Genomic DNA, 18,752 nt, shown 5'->3' on the forward strand with positions numbered 1-18,752 from the left:
GCGGGGTGGGGGGGGGGGTCCATGCAGATGTCCCCCACCTGTTTAAGTCTGTTCTTAGTTTCTGAGTTCCCTAGGTAACTGGCACACCTGGAGGCAGTTACCTCCTCCTTCTCTGAGGTCAGATCCAATCCACCCGGCCATACCTCCTGATTTTCCCTATATAATCCAGCTCAACACAAGTCCCCACTCTCTTTCCTCTTCTCTCTTACTCTCTCTTGCTCTTTTCTTTTTCCCTTCTTCCTTCCCTCCTGTCTCCCCACACCTCCTGAGGAGCATGAGCAGCCGGTGCACCTCTATAATCGTAGCTTGGGCCTGACGGGTCCTGAAGCTTCCTGGAATAACTGCAGAACATGTCAGTATGAAGCCTGAACAAAATGCAGTCTAAAATAATCAAAGTATCCAGAGAGACTTCATTTGACCAGAGGTCAGCTAAAGTTCGGATGCTTTAGCCATTGTTTATAAGACGCTTCACTACCTTGTTTGATAATTGTGCTGTGTACTGGAATATCAGCAGATAAATATTTGAAGTGCCAGGTGCTCCACCAGGCAATCAGGCCCCTGACAAGTAATTGCCCCAATAATTAACTAATGTATACATAGCAGGAGGGGACTGACGCCAAAAGTCCCTTGTAGCACCCCCCACTAACAGTCTGGAGGTCAGTAAGGTGAAGGCGGACCTCAGATGTCTTTTGCAAACTTGACTGTCTTGCTCTTAAGCGACAATGCCCCAGCTAATCAGGAACAGATAACACACTGAAGGTTAACCAATTACATGTCTTTTTAAACTGGGAATCCCCTAGACTTGTTTACTATAAAAACCCAGTGTAATCTGTGCTTGGGGCCTTCATCCATTTTGGCTGTGTCCTTGTGGGCGTAGGTCTGAGCTCGAGCTTGCTAATAAATGACTCTTTGCTTTTGCATCAGAATCGGCTTCTTGGTGGTCTTTGGGGGGAGGGGTCTTGAATTTTGGGCATTTCACTCCATCTTGTATGGGCTGGCAGTTTGCTTTCCCCCCAGTAAATTCCTTTCTGCCTTAACCATGTGGTGGGTTTCCTTTCTAATGAACCTTACAGAAAGTGTCCTGGCTTATGGGCAGAGCAGAATAGCCCTTAAATCCAGACCAGGCCACTTACTAGCAATCATGGATGCTTCTGATTTCTTCTTCCTCCTGGTGATCTGGGTGAGCATCCTTCTAGGGGTGCATGGGGGGAGGGCTTGGAAGAGTGACACTGTAGAGGAGCTTAACTCTGAGCCTGCCCAGCCCAGGGCCAGGCTTCTCAACATTCTCTCAAGTGTGGGCTCTGGGCATAAGGAGTTTGATGAATTTATATCCCCATCTGTCCTTTTTATTCCCTTTAAGTACAAGGAAACCAGCCTTACAGCTACGTTCTCTTTTCACAGAAACAGATATCCCCACCCCGCCCCTCCAAGCCGCTGGGCTCAGGCAGATCTCAGAGGCCCCCTGCTGGGGACTCCTTTGAGCAATTTCTTGGAGCAACACTGATAGTTGAGAAGGAAGTTCTCAACAGTCATGCTCCTAGTTCCCTTTTATTTCTTTGGTGGTACTGGGGATTGAACTTGGGACCTCACACTTGCCAGGTATGCACCCTGAGCATATATCTCCTGCCCCTTGCTTCCTTTTCCCCATTCTTGGTAGTGATATCAATTCTTGTGCATACCATTCCTCCCTTTCTACTGATGAAGAAACAGGAAGAGAGACCAGGCTCCAAGAACTGCTGGCCTGTGAGGTCAGCCCTCAGTCCTGCCTAGCCCAACACTCCCCTTGAAGCTGAGGAACACCAAAGACACCTTTTCTTTTGGTCTTTAAACTTCCAGCCTTTTGTGATGGTCTAGTAGCAAAGAGCTTGCCTTATTCCCAGCCACCCCCCCCCCCCCCACCTCTGGCATCTTTGTTTTACTGGAATTCAATCACTTTCCTTGAGCTCAGGAGCAAAATGGCTATGGGTGGAGGGCAGGAATGCCTTGGGTATTTTATGTAAAGAGGCAGGGAAAGAAAACAAAATCTTTATTTTATATAAAGAAAAGACAGGGAAAGAAAACATCTAAGTATGAGAAAAAAAAAAGACACTCTGGGGGGTTGAGAATGTGGCTTAGTAGTAGAGTGCATGCCTAGTATGCATGAAGCTCTGAGTTCCATTCCTCAGTACCACATAAACAGAAAAAAAAGCTGAAAGTGGCACTGTGGCTCAAGTGGTAGAGTGCTAGCCTTGAGCAAGAAAAGCTCAAGGACAGTGCCCTGGCCCTGAGTTCAAGTCCCAGGATTGGCAAAAAAGAAATGAATTGTAAACACATTAAATGGCTGAGGAGAATCAGCTTGTAAAATGGGCGAAAATGAAGGTGAATAAGGGAAGGGCCATATGGTCTGGTGTGGCTTGGCGGTCACTGGCATCAGCTCATCAAAATCACAAGTCCATTGTTTTCTCACAGAATTCTCAATGTAGATACTTAGACTCAAAGGCTGCTTTGCCAAGGACACATGCCCAGGGCAAATAAGAGTTCCTCTCATTTGCTGACATTAGTCAACAATGACTGAACGGACCACCACTGAACGATCCCCAAACTTGGCTCAGGGAGGTACCATGGCTGCCTGCGGCATGTTTCTTCCCATATAAAGATTCAAACAAAAGCATAGTTGTCTCCTTCCTCAGTGTTTTGCAAAGCCAAGGCACATGGTCTTGAGGGCCACTACACTAATACCATCTCCATGCTGACCACTTTCACATAACAAGATTAAAGCAGGAAGTTTAGTTGAGTCTGTACACCAGAATCACTGGGAGGTTCTTCACACTACTCAAGGCCTACCATTGCTTGAGGACAGGACAAGCAAACCAGGGTCCATTGAATCCAATTACTGTTTGACAACCTCCTCCAGACTTAGCCAGTGTCTAAGGATGCCCAATGGTAGAGCACTAGGGGTAGTGGGAAAACTTGGCCACATTTTGGTATCCTCAAAAGATAGCTGCTGGAACCCAACAGGCTTTTTTTTTTTTTTAATGGAGGGTCTGGGAATTTTATGTGGTTGGCCTCAAACCATGGTCTTCCAGATCTCAACCTCCTGAGTAGCTAGGACTATAGACAGGAGGCACTGGTGTCCACCTACACTAGGTTTTTATAATTGCTGATGAATTGGGATTGAAAAGGACACCAATCCATTGGAAGATACCCTGGGGAGGGGTCAATTTACAAATTGGACCACTTTGCAAAATCTGGGTTTGCTGTTCAAATTCTAGACTGTCATAAATTCTGCCTGTACTCAAGGCCCAACTAGCTCAGGACATGCTCTGAATGTCCATCCTTGCTACCACTGTCAGCAAACTTCATTGAAAACTTCATTGACATGCTTGACTGCTAATGACTAGAGTACATCACCACACACTGCATTTAACACCTTGTTGCTTAGTTGAATGCTATCTCATGCAACAGTCCCTGTACTTTCATTTCACCCATGATCTAGCCCAGAGAAGTTGTTAAGTGGTACAGATGGAAAATCTGTTAATCCTTATATAATTTGCATCTTATCTCTAGCATTTACACTAAACTGGTTAAGACAAGAGATCGATCCTGTTTTCTGTCCTGGCTGGCTTGGAACCTTGACCCTCAGATCTCAGTCTTCTGAGTAGCCAGGATTACAGGTGTGAGCCATCAGCGCATGGCTCCCACTTCTAAACTGCCTGAAGCTGATACTAGAAGCTGTGTTCTGAGCTCTGCAGAGGTTGTTGTCCTGGTGATTGCAGCCGGACACCCGCACCACTGCAGGACTGGTCAAGTCCAGTTGCCTGAATCAACTTGCCCCAGGACAGGACAAAGTGCCCACCAAGAGTCAAGTTATTAGAGGACCAGTCTTTTCACCATCTTTGGGAGTTGACCAAGGTAAGCAAAAGACAAGAAATAAGGGGAATAGAAAGCTGATAGACAGCCTAGCACAAGCAAGGACCCAAGTCTTGTAAACAAAGAGATGATGAACACAGCAGTCTCAGATGAATTACAAGACTACAGGAAATTTAATGGCAGGGATGGGTTGGGGTGGGTGAGGGTAGGACTCTAACTTGAAACAAGCTAGTTAAGTGTTAGAGGATGACTTCACTTTAGGTTAAAACAAAAAAACTACACAAGCATCTGAAATGTCACATATAAAAACAACACTGGCAGTATTCCTGTGCAGTGGTTATTGTCCCCACTGCTTTTCTATTTTCTAAAATAGAATTACTTGATATAAATGGTACTGAATAGACAGTGATTAATGCCACGAGTTAGGAATCCAAGCCAAGCTGGGTGTTCAGCAGTTTGAAACCCAAAATCTAGGTAGTCAAACCAAGTTCATTCTCATTCCCACAATTCCTTTCATCCATTTCCTCGACATTTAATGTTCTATGTAATTATACTCAATTGGACTCTATAAATATTAAGACACAATAGCAAAATGCTGCTAGCCAATCTACTTTTGAATGGTTGCAGATTTATTTTATGCCAGATAAAGCACACTAAAATCAAGCATTACTATCCCATCAAATCACTGACTGCAGTTTTTCCTGACCTCTGTTCATTTGCCAGCCACTGCAAAAACATTGTTTCAGAGTGGTATCAAGAGGCAATTTTCCCTCACAACAAAACATATCTCACAGTCTAAATGAAAATAAACATCACTACTTGAAATTACATTATCAGAGGCAAGTAGGTATTATGCTTTTGTTTTTCCCTAAGAGTATTTGGTCTTACTGTGTGTGAATGCCTACAGTTCTGTGTAATTTAATATAAATTAGGAATGTAATAGTGAAGCCATAACCTTAGGGGACATCTTAGGTATTTCCCTAAGGCCTCTGCTCTTTTATGCTAGAGCACAGGCCTATGTATTCAGACTGTCCAAACCCTTACCTGCTGTCCTGTATATGAATCCTTTTTCTTTTTTGGCTACACTGGGGTTTGAACATGGCTGTTTGCTATGCAGGTACTTCACCATTCAAGCCATACCCTCCACACCTTTCCTTGGTGTGGCTAGTTTTTAGGTATTTGTCTGGGGCAAGCCTCAGCCCCTAATCTTTCTAGCCACAGGTTCCTGTTTAGTTATGATCATAAGTATGTACCATCACTTCTGGTGAACTTAAAGGGAATCTTTTAACACTACCCAGGCTGGCATCAAATAGTGATGTTCCTGATCTCTGCCTCCCCAAGTAGGTGGGATTACAGTGTGAGTCATTTTTTAAATAGCAAATTAGTATAGTTACCCATGCCACAAATTCTTCACATACCAGAAAGTTACAAAAATAGTTATATTAAAACAATGACATGATTTGTGTGTATGTGTGTACCTGTAGGGAATATTTAAAATTAAAACACTGTAGCATCAAAGTGAAGACCAAGAACATCCTAAAGGCTATAAAAATCCTTTTGTAGAAAAACAGAACAGAATCATTTAGTGAAGGTGGAAGGAAAGTCTTCAGTGAGAGAACTGCCTCTTGTCCGAAGACTTCCTGCTAATGTGCTTAAAGATTTTGGATTTCTCAACTTTCTTGGTTTTCTGGTAGCCGAATCCTCCGCCACCTCCTCTCTTTTTAAGCTTGCCTTCATTGCTGTTCACATCTGCAGGTAAATGTTAAGGATGTCAGGCAACAGAGATGATAAGCAGCAATAGTGAAAGCCAGCATGCATGGCATTGTATCCTTGCCACACACGCCCTAAAGCCTGTAGCATTAAAAAACATCTTTGCTCAAGATGCATTTTATCCATAATGTGACTTGTTGATTGAAACTCATTTGTACAACTATTAAAATAACCACACTGTAAACTGCAACAGCTTCAACTGGAAATATTATTTTACCTTGAGCAAAACTTACATACGTATACTTTTGTCAAACTTGCCTTTTCCTTGTATAAAAACCCCTCCAAAGCTGTTTGAAGCTTAGCTTAACACTCTTTGAACAGCTTTTAATGATTTCCTTTAAACAGTATGTACAGGGGGGCCTCAGCAAACACTAAGTTCTACAACTTTATCTCTGTGTTTCTGTCTGCAATGTACAACCACCTCTGCCTCTCACTGGGCCAGACTGCTTTGTCTTTTTGAGGCTTAGGCCTTAAATTGCTTTATTCTTGCAACATCTACCATGATTAACCCCTTTTCAGCCTGTCTTACCCTCATGTGCTCAACTAGTACAGCAGACACTGACCAGGATGGATATCTGAGACCCAGGCTGATGGCCAAAGCACACTCAGACCCACTGGGAAACCCAAAATGCCCCCATGAAGCCTCTGCTCCTTAGTTCCAACATGACTTATTAATAAGCAAAAGGATACTCAGATCAACAAAAGGAGGCACCTTGAAACCAAATGACAGAGCAACCTGAGGCAAATTTAAGTTATTAACATCGAAGATCTGCTTCAGAGAATGGGAGTCATATGCTCGAATGTATGACTTGTATGCTTCCTGGGCTGACTTATGAAGGAAATAGTTCTTTTCAATCAGTTTTTCAAGCTGGAACAGAAAAAAACATTGGTTTTAATAAAATAAAACAGATCTAAAATATCAGAATAAAGTAATCCTACAAGTCATATTTGTTTATACACTTGTTCCAGATAGTTTGTGAACTGACACAGCAATAAAATCAGTAACAAAGGTATATGAAGCACGGACCCAAAGAAAAACAAAGCAACCTAGTAGTAATCACACAGTAAGGAACTGTAAGTATTTCAAAGTATAGTCTCCATCTTATGAAAGGGCAGATTCAGAGGACACTGACTGTCCAGCAAAACCCCATGAAGACAGTGTTGGGACCAAGTTATCTTTTAATCAGAAATGTAACCAAAAAAGAGCTATGTACCTGAGACTGAATGTCAGAAATTTTTGACCAGGAAAAGTCAAATTCATTTAGTGGAACCTAGAAAACAATAAAAGAACATAAAGATTAGTAAAACAGTTTCACCAGCACCCAGATTTAGAGATGGATGGAAGTGCCAAGAGTCCCATAAACAGTGAGAGAACTTATGATTATAGGTAGCAACCGTCTTTGATGTAGCTCACTCCTGCCTGGGTTGTGGCATTTCCTCAGGATGGGGACAAGCATCTGCTTCCTTTAGCTTACCAATGTCGAAGGAAGTTCCAACCCTGGTGGGTGCAGGCGAACCAAGTTAGGAACTTGTCTTTCTTCCTGGAAGACTACATCTGAGGCTTGTGACACCCAGAGCCCTACTGGAGCACAAGCTCCAACAAGTACTTGCTACCATTCACCACAGTAAATAACTGGGAATGCCCAAGATGTATGCTAGGTACTGGGGGGTGGGAGGGAAGACAGATGTCCATTCTTGATGAGGATATAACAACAAACTCCAGGAGTGCTTGTGCTGTGGGATCATGAAGGATTGAAGATCAGAGATGTCCTTCCAGAAAAGAACAACATTCTAGAAAACCAGGAATAGAAGCTTCTGTAGCAAGTGTGCATAGCGTGCAGGACAACTTTGGGAATGGCACCAAGATGCAGGAGAGAAGAAATAGTCCTTGCAAGAATGCTAGGGAGGTTGGCAAGGAACAAGTGTCATGGAAAAGAAATTCTGCCATCAGGTCACAAAGCTTAGCAACCAAGAGGCCTATTTTGATAGATTGTTATGGTAGGATAGAGAGGTCAAACTCAGATAAGATTACTTAGGGATTGAGTGGGAGAAACTGCAAAGCAGAAACTATTTTCCCTCTGAGGCAGACTAGGGGAAGGCAGGAGCAGTAACCCCCAGAGACAGCAGCAGGAGAATTAGTGGAGAGAGATAGTTATGAAAAAAGTGAAGAAAGTAGGGACAGTGGGAGTGCAGATTCTACTGCCTTATATAAGGAAAAATATCAGAATGAGGAGAGGCAGATAAGACTACCGGAGGCAGGGATGACTGGGAAAAGAGCCTAGAAGAGTAGAAGTATGGACTCATGGGCCTGTAGGGAATGAGACTGCGACACAGGAAATACAAATGAGACAGAGCTGGGGGCTAAGTTGTGTGGCAGCTGCTTCTGCTCACATTCCCTGGCCCAAAGCATATACAACTTCATTGTTTTCACAGCTCGGCCCTCTGCCAATTCCCATACAAGAATAGTCTTGTCCCAATTTAACATTTTCTAAACAAATGTATTTACCTTGGATTGCCTCAAGTAACGAAGGAAGCCCAATTCTTCTGGGCGCAATATAAGCAAGGCATGCCCTCTTCCGTTTAGGCCTCTGGCTGTTCTACCTACACGATGAATGTATTCCTTTGGTGGAGAAAGAAAACCTAGTTTAGGCACTGATTCCATATGAGCCTGTTAGCATCTTGGCTGTATTTTGGGTGACCGAAAGAGGTATGTCAGCACTCATGTACTGAGATGGTGTGTCTCCCACAGGACTGGGCTCTACCTACCTTCACCATGTCCCCTACAAAGTCAGGCCAACACACTCTGGGCAAACACTATTTATGAATGAATAATTGGTTAAAGATAAGGCCATAAAAAGGTTGTACATCATATTCACATTAACATTATGACCTAATAATTATTAAGTGTATTTCATCTTCAAGAATAGCTTAAGAAAATATGCTTAGTGCTAACCAACTATTATCATAACCCACTATCCTGTGAAATACTTCTTAATAAAGTTTTTTCTACTACAAATATTACAGAATTTTTTTTTTGGGGGGGGGGGCAGTCCAGGGGCTTGAACTCAGGGCCTAGCTTCTTTTGCACTCTACCACTTGAGCCACAGCACCACTTCTGGCCTTTTCTATATATGTGGTACTGAGGAATTGAACCAGGGCTTTATGTATGCGAGGCAAGCACTCTATCCCTAGGCTACATTCCCAGTCCCATATTACAGAATTTTTAAGTAACTCAAGTTTCAGACATTTGTTGTTCTGGATATACCACTCCAAAGACTTAACATCCCACTTTAAAACATGCCGATATCCATCAATCTTCAGCCCAGTGAAGCCTGAATCACCTTTTAACCCTAGACAAGTGCTGTAGGGCTGTTCAGCAGGGGCAAACTTCCTGGATATGAAAGGACTCTCAGAGATCTTGGACAATAAATGCACTCCTTCATGTACAGCCCCTCTAAAGATGCCTCCGTTACCCTGTATGTTGGTTTTACCTTAGGGTCATCTGGAGGGTCATACTGAACAATCCAATCGACTTCAGGAATGTCCAGCCCTCTTGCTGCCACATCTGTACACAACAATATCCCTGAATCTGCATTGCAGAATTGGAAGAATGTGGTTGTGCGCTTGTTTTGCTTCTGCCTTCCCTAGATTAAAAATGAAACAAAATCCATTATAGCTGGAACCTGGAGTTATTTCTGGAAAGTCTAAACAAGTACACCAAACTGTGGACTTGTTATTCTACTTGATTTTTAGCACACAACCTGTCTTATATTCTATAATGCACTGAAGACTGTGACTCCCTATGGGGATCAAACCACTCAAAACTAGTCTTAAGGAAGAGCAGCACCTCCTATCACACATTAGTAAGTCCCTAGCAACCACTTACATGAATGGCCAAGACAGGCAAATCAATGTAGTTCAGCAACTCGTAGTGGTACTTCACGGATTTACACGATGAAAAGAAAACCATCACTTTCTTCTTTCTATTCTTCTTAAGGAATGTAAAGAGGAGAAGGAATCTCTTTTCAGAGGGACAAACAACATAGCCCTAGAAATGAGCCAAGTGAACAGACAGAAATTACTCAAGTGAGCTTAATAATCCACACAATGTGAAGTAACAGACACAAGGTAAGACTGCAGCCATTCCCTAGGACACTTAAAAACTAAACCAACATGTAATTACAAGGAACAGGATCAAAAGACTCAACATGTAGCACTCACATTTTCATCAATCCACTTTAGACCTGCCACCTCCTTCTTACCTTTCACAGCTATGACCTACCTTGCACTTTACATAGAACATTAGAAACATTTAAAAAAAACTGTATTTAAAATTAGCAGTGATTGACATGCTTCCAGTGTAACAAGCAATATTAAGAGTAAAGAGTTGATCTGGTTATTCAGTTTATGGTACTAAGAGTTAAGGGACTCAATACTCAAACTTGCTGTCTTTGATTAAAAATTCATTAATCTGTTTGCTCTATGGATAATTTCTAAACAATACCTGCTCAAGACCATCCACTGTAGCATTGGCTTTGTCGTCATCAACACCAACATACAATGGCTCCTTTTTCAGAGAAATTCTTGCCAAATCTTCAACTTTTCGAGTTTGTGTGGCAGAAAAGAGCATGGTCTGTCTGCGTACTGAAACACACAGACACAACACACACAGATAGAACAAATTTCCATAACTTTCACAATTACAAACACTGCAACTAGAAATATCAGGAATAGTAGAGGAGCTGTCACTATGGATTCTGTAAGTATTAGAATGGGTAAAAAAGGACACACTATTAAACTTCATAGGTCTTTAAGTTTGATGACTTAAGAGTGAAGGACAAATTCCTTCAAAGGCAAATTTCCAAATCTTACCCAAGAAGAAAACTCAAACAGTTGGTAGCTAAAACTTTACCTACCAGCTAGCTAGGTACTGTTGGCTCACATCTATGATACTAGCTACTCAGGAAGCTGAAAATAGAGGATCAGGTTTGAAGCCAGCCTGGGCAGGAAAGTTCCCGAGACACTTATCTCCAATTAACCACCAAAAAATCTGGAAGTGGAGCTATGGCTCATGTGGTAGAACACCAGCCTTGAGCATAAAGCTCAGGAACAGTGCCCAAGCCTTGAGTTCAAGCTCCAGGACCAGCACCCCCCATCCCCAAACAAAATACAACAACCAACGTCACCAACTCCCCTCCCCCCTTTCTGGATAGTTATAATTAGAAAAAGGCATCTATGTCCTGAAACTTGTAGACAAATAATCACATTTCAACTTTATCTGTAGCAGTCGCAAACAGTACCAACAGAAACTCCTACAGCCACCTACAGCTGAAAGGACAAACTGGTGTATTCTATTAAGAAAATAGGACGGTACTGAGAAAAAGGGGCAGAAACTTTTGAGGCTGAAGGACATGTTCATGGTCTTGTTGCAATGATGGTTTTGAAGGGACACCAGAGTACCAAAACTTGGAGATTTTAAATATGTTAGGTTAATTATACACACTGAGAGAAAACCAAAAGATAAATCACAATGAATATACTCATGGCTTTACTATGAACAATTTATAATGATTTAAGACCATAATTATGAGATATGCCAATTAAATCTAACACAGAGGCAAGAGTATGGTTACTCCAAAGATGAAAATAAAAGTAGGTAAGATGGCAAAGGAGGGGAGGAGACATCTTAATCCTGTTTAACTGGCATTATCACAAACTGCAAAACAAATGGCAAAACTATCAAGTTAGCATAAATCTGATGAATGTATTCTAAATTACATCTAAGGATGACTGGCTCAACTGCTTCATTTGCCATGATAAAACAAAATTCTGGCAGTAAGCATACTAGTTTTCCTGTAGGAACAATCATTACCATTCTCTCTACTTTTCAAGCTACATGCAAATGTACCTACTTACTTGGCAAAAGTTTAATAATTTGCTTCAATTCTTCTTCAAATCCAACATCCAAGATACGATCAGCCTCATCAATAACTAGACACTGTAAATTTTTATACATAAATCCTGGAGTATTCTAACAAAACAATAGGAAAGAAGTGTCAGCTGTTAAGTTATGTTTCATAGAAAACGAGAGGCACTATGTTAAGTGTTCTACCTGCATATGGTCTAGGAGACGGCCTGGTGTGGCCACAATGATGTTGATCCCATTACAGAGTTTCTGTGCTTCAGCAGATCTGTTACTGCCACCCATGATCAACCCATACGTGTGAACATGGTGAGTCATTAGCTCCTTAAGAACACCAAAAGTCTGCATGGCTAGTTCTCGAGTAGGTGAGAGAATGAGGACTCCTGTTCCTAAAAAGCCAAAAATGACAAGGTACAAGTCTCATGGCTGTGATCAGGAGGCTCAACAAGCTACAACCAACTTCTAGTAAAATAATGGTAGAAATAGGTCAAAAGCTTACCATTCCTGGGCATGAACTTTAACTTAACAATGAGCTCAATAGCAGGAATGAGAAATGCCAGGGTTTTGCCACTTCCTGTTTTTGCGGCTGCTAAAAGATCCCTGAATGTTCAAAAGGAAAGAGAAAGGCATTATATCTACCCACTCACAAATATTTACTGATCACTAACAAAGCACTATCTACAGATTTTAGACACTAAGCTAAAACAGAAGATGTAGTCCATTCCTTCCTATTACTCAAACCAATCACTTAGACTATATACCTAACTTAGAATTAAAAATTGAACTACAGAAAATAAAAATGTTTCTGTAAACATGCGTAAATAACATAAGTTCTTAATACAGACTGGTCATAACAATGTTAAATTAACAAAATTATTTTGGTATTTTCTTTAAAATACCGTACCCCCAAGAATAGATACTAATTTGTAAACATCAGTGTTAACAATCATACCTGCCCTCTAGAAGTGGTTTAATACTTTTATGTTGAATCTCAGTCATGTGTACAAAGCCCATTTCTTTTATTGCTTTCAGGGTATTTTCATTGACAAGGTAAGTTAGAGAATCAAATGAAGTATCCTCAAAGGCACCTACGCAGAAGACAGTTTATCATTAGTAAATACATTTTCTTATAAGTTAATGCTGTTAATAGCTGCCAAACCCAGTTTTGCTTCTCAGAAGGGCTTTTACAGTTAAAACCCTCCTTGGAGCTGGGTGCTCATGGCTTATGTCTATACTCCTACTTAGGAGGTTGAGATCTGAAGATCATGGTCCAAAGTCTGCCCAGGCAAAAGTCCATGAGATTCTTTTGCTCCAATTAAACACCAGAAAACCAGAAGTGACGCTGTGACTCACAGTGGTAAAGCACTAGCCTTGGGCAGAAAGAGCTTAGTGACAGTACCCATGCCTGACTGAGTTCAAGCCTCATGAAGGACAAAAAACAACCCCCACCTCAATAATTTCTACTGATATTAATAAAGAAAAAACCCGAACCTTTTGCACTTTTTTCACTGCTGGTGGCTATATGATTTAAACTCTGTATTACAAACAGTGAAAGCCTAAAACATAAAAACCTAGCTCAGGGTCATCTGAAAAGTAGTCAGCTTTATTCCATACCCTGGGGTACTTCTGACCCGGCACACCCAGGCTGTAAACCAAGGTCTCGTGCCTTGGAAATACTGATGGTCCCCAACTAACTTTCAACTTCATGCTGGTATAGAAGCACGCTTCAAACAACCACTGTTTTTCACTTTAGGAAAGCATTTGGTAAGTTATGTGAAATGTTCAACACCTGATTGTAAAGTAGGCTTTGTATTAGAGGATTTTGCCCAACAGTGGCTGAAATAAGAATTCTGAGCATGTTTAAGGTTGGCTAAGCTACAATGTTAGGTGTTTAAATGCACTTTTGTTTTCAACTTTCTACCTACAAAACTTTAAGCTAAGAAATTCTGTTTGGGAAGGCTATTTATCAGCTATGCAGCATCCCAGCATTTACCCTCTAGATGTCAGCAGACTGTCCTTTTGACAACTAAGAATGTCCTTAGGGATAAGTAACCAGTCTTCTTGGTATACTGAGGAAGGTGGAATTTTAGGATGTAAGACCTTTAGTGCTGACATTGGGAAAATTCTGGGCAAACTTGGACCTAGTCACTCTATCAGAGAGGCAAAATTACCTTTGTTATAAAATATGTACCACTGTGTATGTTTTGGAATTATTTTCCTCCCTCTTGCATGCTTTAATAAGCATGATGTATATACCTTCAGCCAACCTTGGCAATTTTGTATAAGTACACCTGAGGTTGGACCTAAAGATTTTCAACAAACAAGCAACCAACAGAACAAACAAAAAGTTCAAGGCAAATGCCAGCTCAAGTAGACATTTCTGGTCGGGAACAGAGAATTAAGGTCTAGTAGGAGCTGTGCACCTATCAAAGTACTGAAGGAATGTAGGAATATAGGAAAGAAAAATAAGGAATCAAACAAAGGAACCAAATACCACAAAGCAGAAGATAGAGATGACATTTCTAAGAAGATAAATACAGAAATCTCCCTAGAAGTTACCTGTCAGTCCCAGGGGCAGGCTGGGCACTTCATTGTCCTCGGCTTTATTGTTTGGCTTCTCAACACTGCCTTCTGTTTCTTTAGGAGGTGCCTTGGTGCCTTCTTCAATTTTTGCCTTTTTAGTATCTTTGGTTTTAAAAAATAAAACATAATATTTTCTTTGAAAAATATCACAACAGATTTGTTATGCAGAGATAAATTTTCCAAAGCTTAATATATTGTGTATTAAGAATCTTTTTCAAGAAAATGTCTTGGTTATATAAAGTTGCCAACAAAACTCAAATGTTTTTAGGATTCTTAAAGGTATGTTGTTACAGCTAAAACCAAACAAAAACTAAACAATGTCTGAAGAATATTAAAGCATAGGATAAGAAGGGCACTTACCAGATTTTATTTAAAAAGGCTTTTTACAAGTTATGCCATTTGCCATTAACTTTCTATAAAACCCACTTTTGTTTAAAGATGAATAGAAAAGCCAGAGGCTCTTTATGTTCCCAAAGAGCATAAAGAAAGGGCCTAATTATCTGAGAGAAACTGGACTGCTGCTAGGTTATAAATGGTGAGGGAGAAAAAAGTTACATCTCCCTAGTTATCACACATACATTCACCACATGGTCCCAAACTATTGTTCCAGTTCCCCCTTCCATAATTCTCTAAAATGGGTTTACTACCATGCTGGCCTTTTATAAAAATTTATGGCATTAAGGTTGAGCAGAGATGAGGATTCTAAGACCCATATATTCAAAAGCTGTGGGCATCATCAATTGGTCTTCCTGGATTATAATTTATGTTTTCCTTATCAGTTTTTAAAGTGTGCACAGATTTTGTGACTTAGTGACATAGTAGTGACTTCCCGGGGCATACTCAGAATAAGACTCCCAAAACAATAATTTTTAGAAGATTACGTTATAATCACATCAAAACGAATTTTTAAGCTTCATGATTTTCTGTCTCACTTAAACAGTTTCTTATAGGCTGCAACTGAGTTTTCAGGCACCATGAAGCCAAAGTTTTTTTTTCTAAATGAATGCTTGACTTCAAGCAAGATATATCAATAGGTTGTTCTAACTTGGACCAGTAGGACTTTCTATAAAGATTAATCATGTATATTTGAGATTGTTCAGTCCTCAAATGATTTCTGTTGCAATAAAGACAACATAATCCAATAGACGCTGATATAATCTGAATTAAAAACAAAACAGCTATTAAGGCCAAATATGTTTGCTGCCCCTTATTCTACCCTACTTTTAGACTTCTACTTGGCCATAGCTTAATTAAAAAGTCCATCCCATCACTATAGCTTGTTAAATTCAATAATCTTTATCCTACCCGCTCTACTCCTGTACAAATTAATGTTCTGCTTACTCAAAACCTTCTTACATGCTATTATTATTATTATTACCATCTTGTGCTGGTACTAGAGTTTGAACTAAAGGCCTGGGAGCTGTCTCAGATTTTTTGCATAAAGCTGTGGCTTTGCACTTCTGGTGTTCTAATTGTTAGAGATAAGAGTCTCGTGGATTTTCCTGCCTAGGCTGGCTTCCAACCATGATCCTCAGATCTCAGCTTCCTGAGTAGCTATGGTTGTAAGTGCAAGCCAACTGCCTACAAATCTACATGCGATTCTACATACTTTGCAAGTAAGTCTGCTTTCAAAAAGGAAAGGAAAAAAATAGATGCGTAAAAGAGGTACGTGAATTGTTAAGTGAAGTTCATCAACACAAAAAAGGCTAGGTAGAGTCCACTACTCACTGAAATTATCGTTAAAATTTTGCAATTCTGTTTGCAAATGGGTTAAGACTAAAATAGTATTCCATAGTATTTATTGAAAAAGTCCAGTTAGCTGAGACCACCTCAAGCAAATTCCTATAGTTTTATCTAACTGCTAAGTTTTAAATTCTTTGGGAATGTAAAAACATGACATACTGCTCCATGTTTTGAGAAAACTTAAAATTAATTGTTTCTTCAGCAACAAAATATTTCTTTTAGCTATTAGGTGAGTCTCTGGCATACAGGTGAAGAAATAGTTGAAGTTAAAAGAAAATGAGGTACATACCAGGCTCAGCATCATTTGTCATTTCCCTCTTTTTCCTCCTCTTTTTCTTTTTTGATTCCGTATTAGGAGACTGTGCTACTTCTACTTCTCCTTTGGTTGAAGTGTCAGATTCCTGGGGGTGCTTTTCAACTTTTACATTTTTCACCGTGTCTTCTGACATATCTCCATTTTGTACTTCTGACAAACCCACATTCACAGAACGCTTAACTTTTTTAACTTTTCCAATTTTTAATGTTTCTTCTGGCACATTTTCATTCTGAGTTTCTGATGGGCACTCATCTGACTCTCCTATTTAAAAACAGAAACAAATGTACATTGTAACAAAGACTGGAGCATTGTAGTCTGGTAGGAGAAATTCCAGTGAGTCTGAGACTGGAAAACTTCAATGAAGTCAAATACTTAGTGATGGGATCAAACTATGGCAGTTACAAAGTATGTATTTTAATGGTACCTGGTAAATCTAATGTTGTGAATGAAATTACTTGTTTTACATAAGTTGCCACTTCTCTCTCATTTAACACCAACTCCCCTAGGCTGCAGTGAATTGAAAATGGCTAATGAAACCTTTTATTCATCTCAATACCTATATACATGCAAGAAAAGTTTTACACTTTCTCTGCTTATAAAAAAGGGTAGGAAAACTTAAATTCTATTATCTCTTGTCCAAATTGTTACTTCTATCTACACCAATACCAACTATTTTGTAGGAACTTTCAGTGCATGAAAACTTTTCTTTTTGTCAGTTCTGGCGCTTGGACTCAGGGCCTGAGCACTGTCTCTGGCTTCTTTTTGCTCAAGGCTAGCACTCTGCTACTTGAGCCACAGCACCACTTCTGGCTGTTTTCTATATATGTGGTACCGGGGAATCGAACCCAGGGCTTCATGTATACGAGCAAGGCAAGCACTCTTGCCACTAGGCCATATTCCCAGCCCCAGTGCATGAAAAATTTTAAGACATCTCTCTCAAGCCAACAAACCCATTTTGTCTGTTGAAAACCAAATGGGGTCCCATCAGCCATTTCAAAATGTCTGGATCACAGAAAACTGGCACTTTTTTAAATGAGGCAAGAGAGGTGAAAAACCCATAAAACTCCTTTAATTCATTGTACAGACCACAGAGAAGTAAGTCTTAAGGAATTTGACATCTGAGGTTGGGAGCAACAAGCATACTGTCCAGACCTTTTCTTTTCCATATAGATACAGTTTAGGTGGAAATGAAACAGGTAACTTAAGGAAACTGAGGCCTGTTGAGGACGACTCAGAAATACCATGTTTAGAAACATGTAAGTGCCACCTCTGCTTCAAGACAGATAACAGGAAGCACTCCTTTCCTGAGGGATGCATTCCTCACCCCAAGAATCAACACTTGTCGAACAAAATGCTTCCCACAAACTTAAGCCCCTTTCCTCATCTCAAAGATAAGGATGCTTTATAAAGCAGGGTGCATTCTTACCTGGAAGCTCAGACAGTAACACCAGGTGTGATTAAAGACAAAACACCTACCTTTACATAACTTTGAGGCCAAATTCCCTGCCTTTACTATATAAATACCCCCAAAGCCCAAGGAGCTATGTGTTTATCTTCCTGTGAGAGCACCCACACTCTGTCTGCTTGTTTACTTAATAAAGTTCTGCCAAGTGTTCTTACCATCAGGACTTGTCCAGAAATTTTTATTCTGCCATCGAAGTCAAGGACCCTAAGTGAAGACTTCCTACATTTAAAAGGGAACTTCACTAAACATCTGCATTTGGTGATAAGAGGGGTAGAAAAGCTCCTCGAAATGACGAATACTTAAGCATTTTTGGGAAGAAAGTATAAGAACCAAGGAAGAACTAAAGCAGCACGTGGCTGAGGGGAAATGGGAGAGAACCCGGTGAGGGACTGCAGAGCGGAGAAGTCCGAACCGTCAGGCTAAAGTGCAAAAGGGATGCCTGGCAGGAGCCTCACGGAATCCAGAGGCCTCTTCCACGGCTACACAGACGCTGGGAAGGGTGAGGGGTGGCATCGGGCTGCCCCAGGCCCAGCCGGGGCAAACAACCTGATCGCGCTGCGCGACCGGCCTCGCTCCGCAAGGGTCCGGCCGATCAGAGCGCGGGCATGGCTGGCGGTCCGCGCGAGGCCTCCTCAGCTCGGCTCACCTTGCAGCTTTTCCTGCAGCTTCAGGTTTCGCTGTCGCAATTTGCGATTCCTTTTCTCGATCTTCTTGCGCAGAAGTTTCATTTGCAGGTACGACATGATGTCAGAAAACACTCCCGGGCGGCTGGCTGCTCAGAGCCCGGAACCGGCCACACGTGCGCAGCTAGGCTAACCGGAAATGCATCTCAGGAGCCTTCCGCCCGTGGGGCGGAAATGCTTCTGGGCGCATGCGTCGTGGTATCCTTGGAGACCAGACTCTGCTGAGCCGACCCTCAGCGTTGCAGCGCCCCCTGGGCACGTGGAGGTCCGTCGCTGCACAAATTCATCTGGCAGAATGAATGACCATCCTTGAGTGACCAATTGAAATGAAAGTTAAAACAGAGGGAAGAGTGGAGAATTGTCTTGGTTTGTTTTCTGTCCCTAAAAAAATATTCAGGACTGGTAAACTGATAAAGAATA

General features: G+C 41.1%; 1 protein-coding gene across 1 annotated transcript; it reads right to left on the minus strand.

The window, feature by feature from the left end:
• Window positions 1-5,225: 5,225 nt before the first annotated feature.
• Window positions 5,226-18,465, minus strand: Ddx18 (DEAD-box helicase 18). The gene is made up of 14 exons (XM_048369432.1): window positions 18,296-18,465; window positions 16,158-16,442; window positions 14,102-14,227; window positions 12,495-12,630; window positions 12,042-12,142; window positions 11,732-11,931; window positions 11,536-11,650; window positions 10,124-10,263; window positions 9,506-9,667; window positions 9,111-9,263; window positions 8,126-8,239; window positions 6,834-6,890; window positions 6,310-6,487; window positions 5,226-5,598 (listed from the first exon to the last, which is right to left on the minus strand). Exons 1-14 carry the CDS (start codon window positions 18,390-18,392, stop codon window positions 5,456-5,458), a joined length of 2,007 nt encoding a protein of 668 aa, XP_048225389.1. The 5' UTR covers window positions 18,393-18,465; the 3' UTR covers window positions 5,226-5,455.
• Window positions 18,466-18,752: the final 287 nt, after the last annotated feature.

This window comes from Perognathus longimembris, chromosome 20 (genome assembly GCF_023159225.1).
Source record: "Perognathus longimembris pacificus isolate PPM17 chromosome 20, ASM2315922v1, whole genome shotgun sequence".
NCBI classification, from domain to species: Eukaryota; Metazoa; Chordata; class Mammalia; order Rodentia; family Heteromyidae; genus Perognathus; species Perognathus longimembris.

Excerpts from the sequence above, each read along its gene's own strand:
- Ddx18 (XM_048369432.1), bottom strand. The coding sequence starts at position 18,392 with ATGTCGTACCTGCAAATGAAACTTCTGCGCAAGAAGATCGAGAAAAGG. Across the intron at positions 12,631-14,101 it reads CCTGCCCCTGGGACTGACAG|GTGCCTTTGAGGATACTTCA; the intron begins GTAACTTCTAGG and ends TCTTCTGCGTAG. Across the intron at positions 9,264-9,505 it reads TGCCTGTCTTGGCCATTCAT|GGAAGGCAGAAGCAAAACAA; the intron begins GTAAGTGGTTGC and ends TTTTTAATCTAG.